The following is a 12,269-nucleotide window of genomic DNA, read 5'->3' as shown; positions in this document are numbered from 1 at the left end:
AATCAAAGAACTACAATCTCACATCAAACATATACCTCTTGTATCATTTATTAGAAATCCACTTTTCTACCCGGCTCATACATCTCCTAAAACTTAAAAAAAAATGGATTTCTGCTGACTTAACGCAACTCTGTAACCTGACAACGACCACTTCACTTAAATCATTTCCTGAAATATGTTAAAGCCATCAATTTCTAGATTCAGAACTCTTCTGTTACCCTACGGATCAAAAAAAATGTATGCCATTTATACAAGGTAGAGATGATCTTTGTGACATAACGTATTTCAAACGTATATGTAAAAATGACCCCCACTCAAAAGGTCTCATATCAATATTATATAGTCACCCGAATACTTTGCCTAATTTGAAAATACCCTCCTATGTGGAAAAATGGGAGAGTGATCTTGGTTTTCACATGGATTCATCCAAATGAAACAAAATCTGGGCCAATGCCAAAATATCTTCTTAAAATGTAGTAGCCCTAGAGGCAAACTATAAAGTACTTATGCGTTGGTATCTGGTCCCTGTTAGGATTGCGAAATATGCTCCCCAAAACTCTCCACTTTGCTTTCGTGGCTGTGGTGATCCAGGAACGCATTTTTAAATCTTTTGGGATTGCCAGGTAGCAAAAATTATTGGAAAGAAAAAATTCCAAATTCTCTCTAAATTATTCAAGAAAATTATCATCCCAGATCTGACGATTGCGCTTCTAAATTTAAAGCCTACCCAAATCTCTAATACCCAATTCTACAAATTATCACAGCGCAAAGCAGACCATTGCCAAAGCATGGAAGTCCTCATCATTAATGTTTTCTGAAACTACGAATAGAATAAATAAATGAAGCCATGATCCTCTCAAACGGATGCCATATCCAACAATAATATACATAAATTTGAGAAAATATGGAATCCTTGGGTGACCCATTTTTTTACTCCTAATTTTGGCACTTCTTCACTAAGAAGTACATAGTTTACTGGCAACTATGTAACTTTGTTTTGAAGAACTGCCGATTGGATACTATATACCGTATTTATTGGCGTATAACACGCATCCTAACTAAGCGGGAAGTTTCAGGAAAAACCTTTCCACAGCCCCCTGCGTATAACACACAGGCACAGTTTACCCTCTATTTTCAGGGTAAAAAAGTGAGTGTTATACGCCAATAAATACAGTATATATTATTACTAAGAAATCCCAGAAAACCTCTACTAATCCTGACTTTTTTTTTTTTTTTTTTATCTTTACTTTCCTTATAGTCTTTTTTCTCCTTATTCGATCCTGTCTTTTCCTATCTATATAATAAAATGGTAGCGAAACTCACTTTTACAATGTTCAATTATAACACAATAATAGATATCAAGCTCTAATTTCTTATTATAAGTTACTACATCTCATAGTAATTAATACTATTTCTTTATTACACATCACTCTAAAAGTTTAACACCTTTTCAATTTTTTGTTTCTTTTGATTATATAATTAACATCTATTCTAACACCTTTAGTTCCTTAACCGATTGAGGACCGCCGCACGACGATATACGTCGACAAAATGGCACGGCTGGGCACAAGGGCGTACATGTACATCCCCTTTAGGATCCCAGCCAGCGGCGTGCTCGTGACCCGGTCCTCTGCTCCGTGACGGTCCCCGTGGGAACAGAGAGGAATAAGGGGGACATGAAAGAAAAATGTATATATTTTTTGGGGCTATTTATTACAGAAAAAAGTAAAAAATGTAGAATTTTTTTTTAATTGTCGCTCTGTTTTTGTTAATAGCACAAAAAATAAAAACCGCAGAAGTGCTCAAATACCACCAAAAGAAAGCTCTATTTGTGGGAAAAAAGGACGCCAATTTTGTTTGGGAGCCACGTCGCACGACTGCACAATTGTCAGTTAAAGCGATGCAGTGCCGAATCGCAAAAAGTGGCCTGGTCTTTAAGCTGCATAATGGTCTGGGGCTTAAGTGGTTAAATAACATATAGCTTACTTAAAGGGGTGTTCCAGACTTTTTTTAAGTTTATTAAAAGTCAGCAGCTACAAAAAGTGTAGCTGCTGGCTTTTAATAAACACACTTACCTGCTCCAAGGTTCCAGCGACGCGCCGACCGGGGCTCCGCTCCTTGCCCCCCCCTCACCGGCCAGCGTCTTCATTCCTAGTGTGGGCACCCGGCAGTGACAGCTTTCGGCTTCACGGCCGGGCACCCACTGCGCATGCGCGAGCGGCACTGCACATGCGTGAGCGGCGCCGTCCGATTGGACAGGCGCTCGCCTACAGGGAGGGGCTGCAAAAAGGCGATTAAGCTATTCGCCTTACCAGCCCCTTGGCGGAAGGAGGAAGTGGGACAGGAAGTCCCACTCCTCCTGAAGCCCTCACTCCCCCCCAAAAAAATTACATGCCAAATGTGGCATGTAAGGGGGCAAGGAGTGGATTAAGTGGAAGTTCCATTTTTAGGTGGAACTCCGCTTTAAGTCTTTAATTGCTTGTAAATACAAGTAATACTAAGATTTGATATGTAAATTCAACTAATGCTATCATCTAATGTAATCAAAATTTTGTTAATTGTACCAATGTTTATTTTTACAAAATCGATAAATTTGACAAGAATTAGGAAAGGGCAAATACTTTTTCACTTTGTCACCCTTTTTGCTGTTCTGTCTGAAATAGGTTGTTATCATCACCATCTAGCAAAATAGTATAAAAACCACTAAGCTCTTTTTTTGGTTTACTTGTAGATGAAACTACTAATGCAGAAGACTCGGGTGGAAGCATATTTAACGGACAGAAGAAAGTCCTGTATTATGCAGATGCACTTACTGAGATTGCTTTTGTGGTACCATCTGTGACTGAGGCTCTCTGTAAGTTTTGATGTGAGAATGTACAAGTGGGTGACGATGCTTGAGCTACAACCTAAAAATGTGACTGACTTGACTTTTTTTTTTTTTTTGCACTGACCAGCGGAGTCCTCAGAAAATAATGCATCTGAACAAGAATCCGATTCCAATATGGACCTTCTACATGGAATATTAAAGCAACCGTTGACTTTGGAACTTTTCCCGAATCACACAGAAGGCTTAAACTCCACACAAAGGGTAGGTACCATTTTATCTGTCCACTGACAAAAGATCTTAAAGACTCTTAATTCTACAGTACAGTATAGGATGTCATGGAGCATGAGTTTAATAACAGGTTGGGTGTAGTAGCGCTTGCCCAATGAAAAAATATAAATAAATAAGGTGACAATCCAAAATAGATGAAGGTAAAAAACGTCAATCCACCACCGACTGTGGGTCTAAAAGTGTTCCACTCAAATAAATATCCAAAAGAATGACCACCCAACATTTAGAATTCAAATGTGGTAAGTCATGATGAGTGGTAAATAATAATGGATAAAGAAACAACAATTATGCCAATCTCAGCACAATGTAAATCATTAAGAACAGTGATCACAATAAAGATAGTGACATCCAAAAAGTGCTTCAATCAAAAAAGTGCATGGTGCAACATGATGCAATAAAAATTATTACCACAAAATAGTCCACAAAATAGTAGCATGCATAGGTGGGCATGAACAAAAATAATTTAAATAAATAATGTGCCAATCAAAAAAGAAAATCAGATGATGATCAATACTGACAGTGCAGTGTTAAAAAAGTGTCCAGTGCACAATCCGTGCAGAAAATAAATAATGTTCTTTAAAAAATCTTTCAATCAATATAATTAAATAAATAAATATGTGAAAATCTATATAACAAATATAAAGTGCAAATAGTGCTCCAGTGAATCCATTAAAGAAACTTGGGTGGTTGATGCTGAACGTGCAATCGTGCTTGTATAGAATCCTTCAGGCTCCCCACAGTGTCTGGAGAATAGTGTGTTCCAGCCCCTTACCTTTGGAGGGCTTTACATAAAGCCTCTATGTATATAATCCCAAATACGGCGGCTTGCTGCTCCACTCCCATATAACACGGCTCATGGGTTAAAGATGACTCCCTCAGTTAGACTGCTTTTTGAGGTCTCATTCTCTAGGTCTCTGATGCTGTGTCTTCCGTGTCCACACCCAAGACTAGGAAAGGTCTGTAGTTTTCCCTCACGTTGCAGTCAGCAGAGCTGTGCTGCCATGTTCCTCAGAGGTTAATGAGTAAAAGTTATGGAGTCCTGCTCACCCCTCTCCATAACTTTTACTCATTAACCTCTGAGGAACATGGCAGCACAGCTCTGCTGACTGCAACGTGAGGGAAAACTACAGACCTTTCCTAGTCTTGGGTGTGGACACGGAAGACACAGCATCAGAGACCTAGAGAATGAGACCTCAAAAAGCAGTCTAACTGAGGGAGTCATCTTTAACCCATGAGCCGTGTTATATGGGAGTGGAGCAGCAAGCCGCCGTATTTGGGATTATATACATAGAGGCTTTATGTAAAGCCCTCCAAAGGTAAGGGGCTGGAACACACTATTCTCCAGACACTGTGGGGAGCCTGAAGGATTCTATACAAGCACGATTGCACGTTCAGCATCAACCACCCAAGTTTCTTTAATGGATTCACTGGAGCACTATTTGCACTTTATATTTGTTATATAGATTTTCACATATTTATTTATTTAATTATATTGATTGAAAGATTTTTTAAAGAACATTATTTATTTTCTGCACGGATTGTGCACTGGACACTTTTTTAACACTGCACTGTCAGTATTGATCATCATCTGATTTTCTTTTTTGATTGGCACATTATTTATTTAAATTATTTTTGTTCATGCCCACCTATGCATGCTACTATTTTGTGGACTATTTTGTGGTAATAATTTTTATTGCATCATGTTGCACCATGCACTTTTTTGATTGAAGCACTTTTTGGATGTCACCATCTTTATTGTGATCACTGTTCTTAATGATTTACATTGTGCTGAGATTGGCATAATTGTTGTTTCTTTATCCATTATTATTTACCACTCATCATGACTTACCACATTTGAATTCTAAATGTTGGGTGGTCATTCTTTTGGATATTTATTTGAGTGGAACACTTTTAGACCCACAGTCGGTGGTGGATTGACGTTTTTTACCTTTATCTATTTTGGATTGTCACCTTATTTATTTATATTTTTTCATTGGGCAAGCGCTACTACACCCAACCTGTTATTCATTTATCTTTAGTGCGTGAGCATTTTTAGTAGTGGCTGCTGCTTATTAGTTGTTATTTATGGTATATATTCTATTTTTAGTTTATTATCACCTTGGTTAGGTTGATTTGCGCATTAGTTCCCCCCCATTTTCATGGAGCATGAGTTGTATCCCACTACCTTCTGGTGATTGTATGCTGGGAATGCCAACTCAACTCGGGTCTAATCTAATTTGGCCAAACCTCTATCTTTGTAATCGGCAAAGCTAATGCTTACTGCTGATTGGGCTCTGACTTAGTAGGGGGCGTGTCAGACTACTACAGAGAGACCACTGTTTCCAAACAGAGAACAAGGGCCCTGCTCTACAGCATACTGCCAGGGGACAGGCCTTTCTACTAAGGCTGTGTCTGCCTTAGAAATCTGTAAGAGTTTGCACACCTCCTGTTTTGATGCACCTGGAATGTGTTTAACTGATTTAAGCTAAAACGTTAAATTGGGCTTTAATCATGTTTTATTTTTTATTTTTAGCTTAGCCCAACATCACGTGCTAAGAAGCTTCCACATGGAAGAACTGTCCCACCATTGGGACCAGAGACTAAAGTGGCTGTCGTGTGGCTGGAGCAATATGATGATTTGGGTATGTTTGTAAAACTACACAGTGTGACCATCCTTTTTCATTCTATAGTGTTTATCAAGATATACTGCGTATATTTCAGTGCCCCTTCTGCATGTCGGTTACCCTTAAAGGAAGCCTCTACTTGGAGAGATATTAAGGTTTCTGTTGCTTACATTCTTCTAGAAATTGTAGTTGAGTGAAGTGGAATACTATAGAGCAGGGGTCTCCAAACTTTTCAAACATAAGGCCATTTTATTGTCCTTCAGACTTTAGGAGGGCAGGATTGTGGCCAGCGGGGGCAGAAAATGTCCCGGGTCCAGCACCGGTGAGAATAAATGTGGCCTCAGGGTTGGTGGTCAGTAGGAGGAGGAGTAGGGCTCCTATCAGTAGGAGGAATAGTATCCCATGCATTCATGATGGTGACAGCCAGCAGAAGCCTCAGAGCTTTTGTATGTGTATACAAGGGTGGGTTTTGCAGGTAAATAATGTGTTTAAAATACATTAAATGCACATCTCATAGTCTGGCTATAGCGTTTATTTAAAATCCAAGCAGCTGGCCATACATGGATTGATGATCCCCACCAAACCGGCCGAATTTTGATCCATGTCTGACCACTGCGGTCACAACAAGTATCCTTTTTAGATGTATACATAAAGTAATCCAATCTACTATCGGTATTTATCACTCCTATTTACAAAGTCAATGCTGTATGTTTTATCAACCACAATGGGGGGTTTACCACTAGCAGTTAACTAATGGAGAAGGAATTGGCAGTTACTACCTTTATCTCAGAACTGATAAGCTCTTTAAAGACCAACCAATTTACCCATTACTTTTTTTAAAAGCTTGTGACAGGCTAAACACAAATTTCATTTAATGTTGAGCGTATGATGCCTGGAGCAATGTATGTAGCAGTATTTGGGAGCATTGAACACTGAATATGAGCCAACACTCCTACCATTCCAGCAAAGTGTAAACACAAGTTTCAGTCTGATCTTGAGGGCCTGTTCACACAGGTGTGTTATAAAAGGCGATATGTGGTTTCAGCTCATTTGTAAAGCGTTGCGTTAAAATGTAACACGGTGCATATGCGTTTTTAGATGCATTTTTACTGTCCACTGTTTGAATAGACCAGCATTCTCACGCTTCCTCCCAGTCACATGGCCCACAACTTCCTTCAACCACATGATCTATCAGCTGCTGATGATTTGCTGCAAAATAGTGCAGACAAATGAAGTATAGAAATAAAATTACAATTTATTGCAAAGTTCCAGTATAAAAGCACATACCGTATCCAAATTCTCAACCACAGGTTTCACTCTTTCTGGCTTCATCCTGGGTTAGGAGATGAGGGCTAACTGTTGGCTTTTTTTTTAATTCTTTATTTAAGGATAAGACACAGAAACAAGCATAAAATGCAACTTCACAGTATCGAAATATTGCAATGAGCATGTGAAACATGATGATCGTATCGCACCCTTACAGGCGGACAAGAAGCACCATTATAGTCAGCGTCTAACTGCTCGCTGAAGTCTAATACAGGATAAACATAAACATCCGTGCTCATCTCTGCTTTTTTCCTATTCTTGAGAGGAGTGAAAAGAAAGAGAAGAAGGGAAAGAAAGAAAGAAAGGAGAGAGAGAAAGTATAAGGGCAGGAAAGACGGGAGAGGAAGAGGGATAGAGAGGAAAAAAAAAGGGGGGGGTGGGTGGAAACAGGAAGGGAGGGACAATTACCCCCCGGGAGCCCAGATCGACAACGCTAAACTGGTGCTGGTGATCCTATACAGTGGATCCAGCCATGTATTGGGTGAATTCGTCAGAGAAGCGAAAGATGTTCCAGTGAATCCATCTAACCCTATGTTCCTCAGATTTGTCTCGCAGCGCGGAGGTCAGGTCTTCCATTCGTTCAATGTCCCCCACCCTTGCGAACCAGTGGGCCACCGTGGGAGCTGACTGTTGCTTCCAGAGAGGTGGAATGCTGGCCCGGGCAGCGTTAAGGAGATGCTTGAGGAGGGATTTATGGTATTTTTTCCGTGATAGAGGGGTAAGGTTAAGGGGAACTGCAGCCGGGTTATCCTGGAGGGGGACATCCGTGAGTTTCTGTATGAGTTTAAGAACCGGTTGCCCGAAAGTTTGGAGCACAGGGCAATCCCAGAATACATGCAATAGCGTGCCTGCGTGTATGCCGCATCGCCAGCATTGGTCAGGTTGTAGTGGAAATATCTTAGCCAGAACCGAAGGGGTCCTGTACCATTGTGTCACTATTTTATATGTGGTCTCTTGGTATTTGCTGCAAAGTGAAGATTTCTGCGCGAGGGGTTCCGTGGAGGTGACGTGCGAGTCCCTTTCCCATTTCGCCAAGAATGGTGGGTCTTCAGTGGCATGGAGATCTAGCAAGGATTTGTAGGAGGTGGATAAGGACTTTCCGGATCGGACCCTCGTCCGTACAGAGTTCCTCAAAAGGGTGAAGCTCTCTGGGGAAGTGGGCCGACTTGGGCAATGAACCGAGAAAGTGAGAAAGCTGGTTGACCCTCCAGAGGTGAAGTAAAAGCGGGGACTGTTCTGAGAACAAATTCTCTGTACTGAGCCATCCGGTGGAGCGCAGGAAAGAGGAGGCCCTCAAGAGACCCCGCGGCGCTTGCGCGTGAAAAGACGGATCGGTAAGGCCAGGTACAAAGTCCGGGTGACCGATGATTGGCGTCAGCGGGGATGGAAAGTTTTTCAGCGAGGCTAAGCGAAAGAACCGTTTCAGTTCCATGAGAGTGGGCCCAATCAGTGGATGGGTAGTAAGATGTGTCGGAGGAGTAGTGCCTGCCCACGGAAGTCCCGCCAAGGGGTGCTCCGGCCGCGTCCCTCTCCAGTGACACACAGAGCTTTAAGTCGCTGTGGCGGCACCAAGACGCGGAGGTTTGCCACGCCAGACGAATCTGATGAATGTAGAGCGAACGGCGTGAAAAAACGTCTGAGGGATCTTGACGGGCAGCGCCTGCAATAAGTACAGGAGTCTGGGCATTGCATTCATTTTTAAGACGTTGCAACGGCCGAACCAGGAGAGGGCCAGGGAGTCCCATCTCCCAAGATCGGCCGCAAGAGTAGATAAAAGTGGCTGGAAGTTGAGGGCAACGATGTCTTGTAAATTAGCAGAGATTTTCGTTCACAAATATTTGGATAACTGTTGGCTTTTGAACAAAAGTCATACATTTGCATATGAATAGGAAAGCCGTTTTTAGTCTGCTTTGACTGCATGTTATAGGGAAAGGAGAAGTCCATTTGAACATCCTATAGAGCAGACTCTCTCATCTTGGGTTCTGGGGAAACCTGTGGTTCCTCCAGAGGTTGCAAAGGGTTCCTTTGGGCAAAGAGCAATTTTAAGCCTCTGAGATGAGTTGTTTTTTTGGCTATCTGTAAGGGGAAGTTTCTTCCCAGTGACCACATATGTAAGGAGTATTCTTCACGCGCCATCACACTAATCTACCATGTGCTGTAGCTATAGTAATAGGTGTTCCCCGAGTCCTAAGAGTTATTTCAACGGTTCCTTAAAATTGTTGAGAAAGGGTGCTATAGCGCATATTATGGGGATTGCCACTATGTTTATGTACTTGGGAACTGGAAAGGTTTAAAGTGGTTGTGAACCTAGGTCATGAAATCTGAACAAAGCACATATATCTGTATTATTTTACTTGTCTATCTCCAAAGCTCTAAGTGTCATTTCTCTCTGGTTCTTCGTTCCTCTGTTATCAGCATGAGTCACTTCTGAGAAGTTTTCCTGACACATGAGATACATTTGTGATGGGGGAGGGGAGCTCCGCACACAGCTTGTCTTTTCAGGATACGGTTCTGCATGTTTCTTCCTTCTGGTGCTGTGTGTGAATGGGGGGAGGTGGGGCTGCAGTGTTCCTTTTATCCAATTGGCTCTCACATGCTGTAGGTCTCCACCCCCCTCTCTGTGATACAGACAGATGAAGAAGGATTTTAGCATAATTCTGCATTTTTGCAGGGATGTGGAGAAGACTGCAGATAAACAAGTAAAACTTATGTAGGAGGATTTGTTTCATCTTCGTGTATCATCTGAGGATATTCACTTCACTGGGTGTATTAGGGTTTACGTCCAATTTATTTAAAGTTTTCTCCTCCATACAGAAAACTTTCCACTGGCAGACCTGGCAGCAGAGACCAACACTGGTATTGAGACCACAACCAACAGCAGTACTTCGATCAGGTAATACAATCTCCTAGGTTCAAAAGATTGTTGTCTAACATGAAAACAACTGCAGATTAATCACGTGTGCTTTCCCTCATAACAGCAACCGCATGCCTGAGAAGGAGGTGACTGTAATATTCATTCACCCTCTATACACTGGCTTGTTCCGGGTAAAAGTCCACGGGGCTTCTGGGAAATTCAACATGGTGATCCCTTTGGTGGATGGAATGGTGGTCAGCAGGAGAGCACTTGGTAAGCATGGAATGGGGGGAAAAACACCTTTTATGACAGATTATTTTTTTTTTTAAACAATATTTATTTCCTAGCATGTTCCATCAAGCAGACAAAGATTATTGATGTTTCCATTCTGATTTAAGGCAAAGGTCCTAAATGGATTGTAAACCTTTTTATTTTTTAAATGACAAACATGTTCTACTTGCCTGTTCTGGGCAGTAGGGGAGTCTTCGGGCAGCAGTGATCATTGTATTCTGCTGCTGCCGGCTATAGCCGCCGAAAGTGATCAGGAAAGAAAACCCCAACAGGCTGGTCATACTGAAGTCCATCATTGGATCGACCTCGGTACAACTAACCTTCTCATATACAGATCAAATTTCAGCTGGTTCCTGTTGAACTATCCACATTCCGATTCCCTCTATGGCCGGCTTTATTCTTCCACTTGAGCCTATTTCTCATCTTCACGTGTGAAATCATATTAAACATTCTCTATTTCCCTTTCCAGGCTTTTTAGTGAGGCAAACAGTCATCAACATCTGTAGGAGAAAGCGGCTGGAAAGCGACTCCAACACACCACACGTGCGCCGGAAGCAGAAGATCACCGACATAGTAAACAAGTATAGGAACAGGCAGCTGGAGCCTGAGTTCTACACCTCCCTCTTCCAGGATGTGGGTCTGAAGAGTTGCACTCCTTAAACCAAAGTCCCTATTTCAGGGGCCCGCCGGCAAGTGACTTTGTCAAAGGGACCGCTCTGGCAAGGCCTGGAAACCAAAAATACGAGCTTCATGCACTGAATGTGTGGATGTAAGGAGGCTCTGCGACCTGCCACTTAGTGTCCAGCTCGAGGGATCCCATTCAAGGCTTGTGCTAGCAGAGGACTTTATCACTGATCACTCTGTAGACTGTCAAGCTGCACGTGGATCTTTAGGATCGGTCCACACACCACTGCTAGAGCACCAACACTGGAGGGCAAAGGAAGGCTTGACTGAGCAGCGCCATGGACTCATGCCAGCGCTTTAGCCATATCAGTTTAGTCATCCCACTCCACGTAACAGACCTGAAAACCACCTCCATGAGTTGAAGTGACTCATGTTTTATAAGAAAGGGTGATTTAAGGCTATTGTCACCTTTGTATCTTGTGTCGCCTTAACACTGACACAGTCCTGTCAGTAAGGAGACCTTATAGCGAGGTTTTGAAAACCTAAACATCACTAGATGTATGCAATGTTTTATTTTATAGTATTTTTCAGGCTTATTTAATAAATCACTGAGGTGCACTAACCGGTGGCATCCAATCATAATTTTGCACCCTAGGCAGGGCATTCAAAGTTGATTCCTGATTTGTTGACATGGGTTTTACCACAGCTCTTTACAGGTCCTGATAGGTCAGAATGAGAGTGAAACTTCATTGGTTAGACTGAGAAAACAACTTGATTAGGTATTGGACCTTTAAAATAAAAATCAAAAAATTCAGTCAGTGGCTGCATCTATAAAACCAAATCTTATTAAAGAAGCCTTTTTTATTTTGTGCTGGAGCACCATATTCTATCCAGTCTTCTTTGTGTATTTTTATTTATTTTTTCAGTTCCCTGGACCCTTCAAGAAAATTAAAAATGCCACACTTTTGTGTTTTGTTCAAAATTTAAACCATTGATCATTGATCTAAATAGCTAGGCAGCGCCTATAGGAAAGAGCCATATTAAATATGGCTCCTGTTACTGGTCTAGAGGTAGTCGCTACTCCGCTATTTTTTTTAGTACACAAGTATAGTTTGTAGAAACCCATTTAATTGATGAGTTCGCCCTTTTGAAAAAATAATCTTTGTATTGCTAAGGTGTTTCTTTTTTAATATTGATAAGTTCTGAAGGGAAGATGGTTTGTCCATTAAGGTGAACATCTGACCTGTTCAGTCGCAGGATAACAGTGGTTAAGTTCTAATTCCTCCCACCTAGAATATTGATGCTGATATGCATTATCCTTGTACCATGTACAATATATGATTAGCACTATATCGCTGCATATATCCATAAATAGTTGACTGCGCCCTGTCTGTCTTACAGGAATTAATAGGGTTCTCCACTTATTAATTACAAT

The 12,269-nt window shown here is 41.5% G+C and overlaps 1 protein-coding gene across 9 annotated transcripts in view; it reads left to right on the top strand.

Annotated features, from left to right (window-relative positions):
* Positions 1-11,728, top strand: part of RALGAPB (Ral GTPase activating protein non-catalytic subunit beta) — a 116,411-nt gene extending 104,683 nt beyond the window's left edge. For all 9 annotated transcript variants that reach the window (XM_040330296.1, XM_040330294.1, XM_040330295.1 and 6 more), the window contains 6 exons: positions 2,732-2,854; positions 2,955-3,088; positions 5,649-5,757; positions 9,880-9,958; positions 10,044-10,192; positions 10,680-11,728. In XM_040330296.1, the coding sequence (XP_040186230.1) occupies positions 2,732-2,854; positions 2,955-3,088; positions 5,649-5,757; positions 9,880-9,958; positions 10,044-10,192; positions 10,680-10,870 (785 nt within the window). In that variant the 3' untranslated portion in view covers positions 10,871-11,728. The remainder of the gene's footprint in view (positions 1-2,731; positions 2,855-2,954; positions 3,089-5,648; positions 5,758-9,879; positions 9,959-10,043; positions 10,193-10,679) is intronic.
* Positions 11,729-12,269: the final 541 nt, after the last annotated feature.

The sequence above is a fragment of the Rana temporaria genome, chromosome 12 (assembly GCF_905171775.1).
Source record: "Rana temporaria chromosome 12, aRanTem1.1, whole genome shotgun sequence".
In the NCBI taxonomy this organism is placed as follows: domain Eukaryota; kingdom Metazoa; phylum Chordata; class Amphibia; order Anura; family Ranidae; genus Rana; species Rana temporaria.
This window is presented reverse-complemented; position numbering and strand designations above follow the sequence as displayed.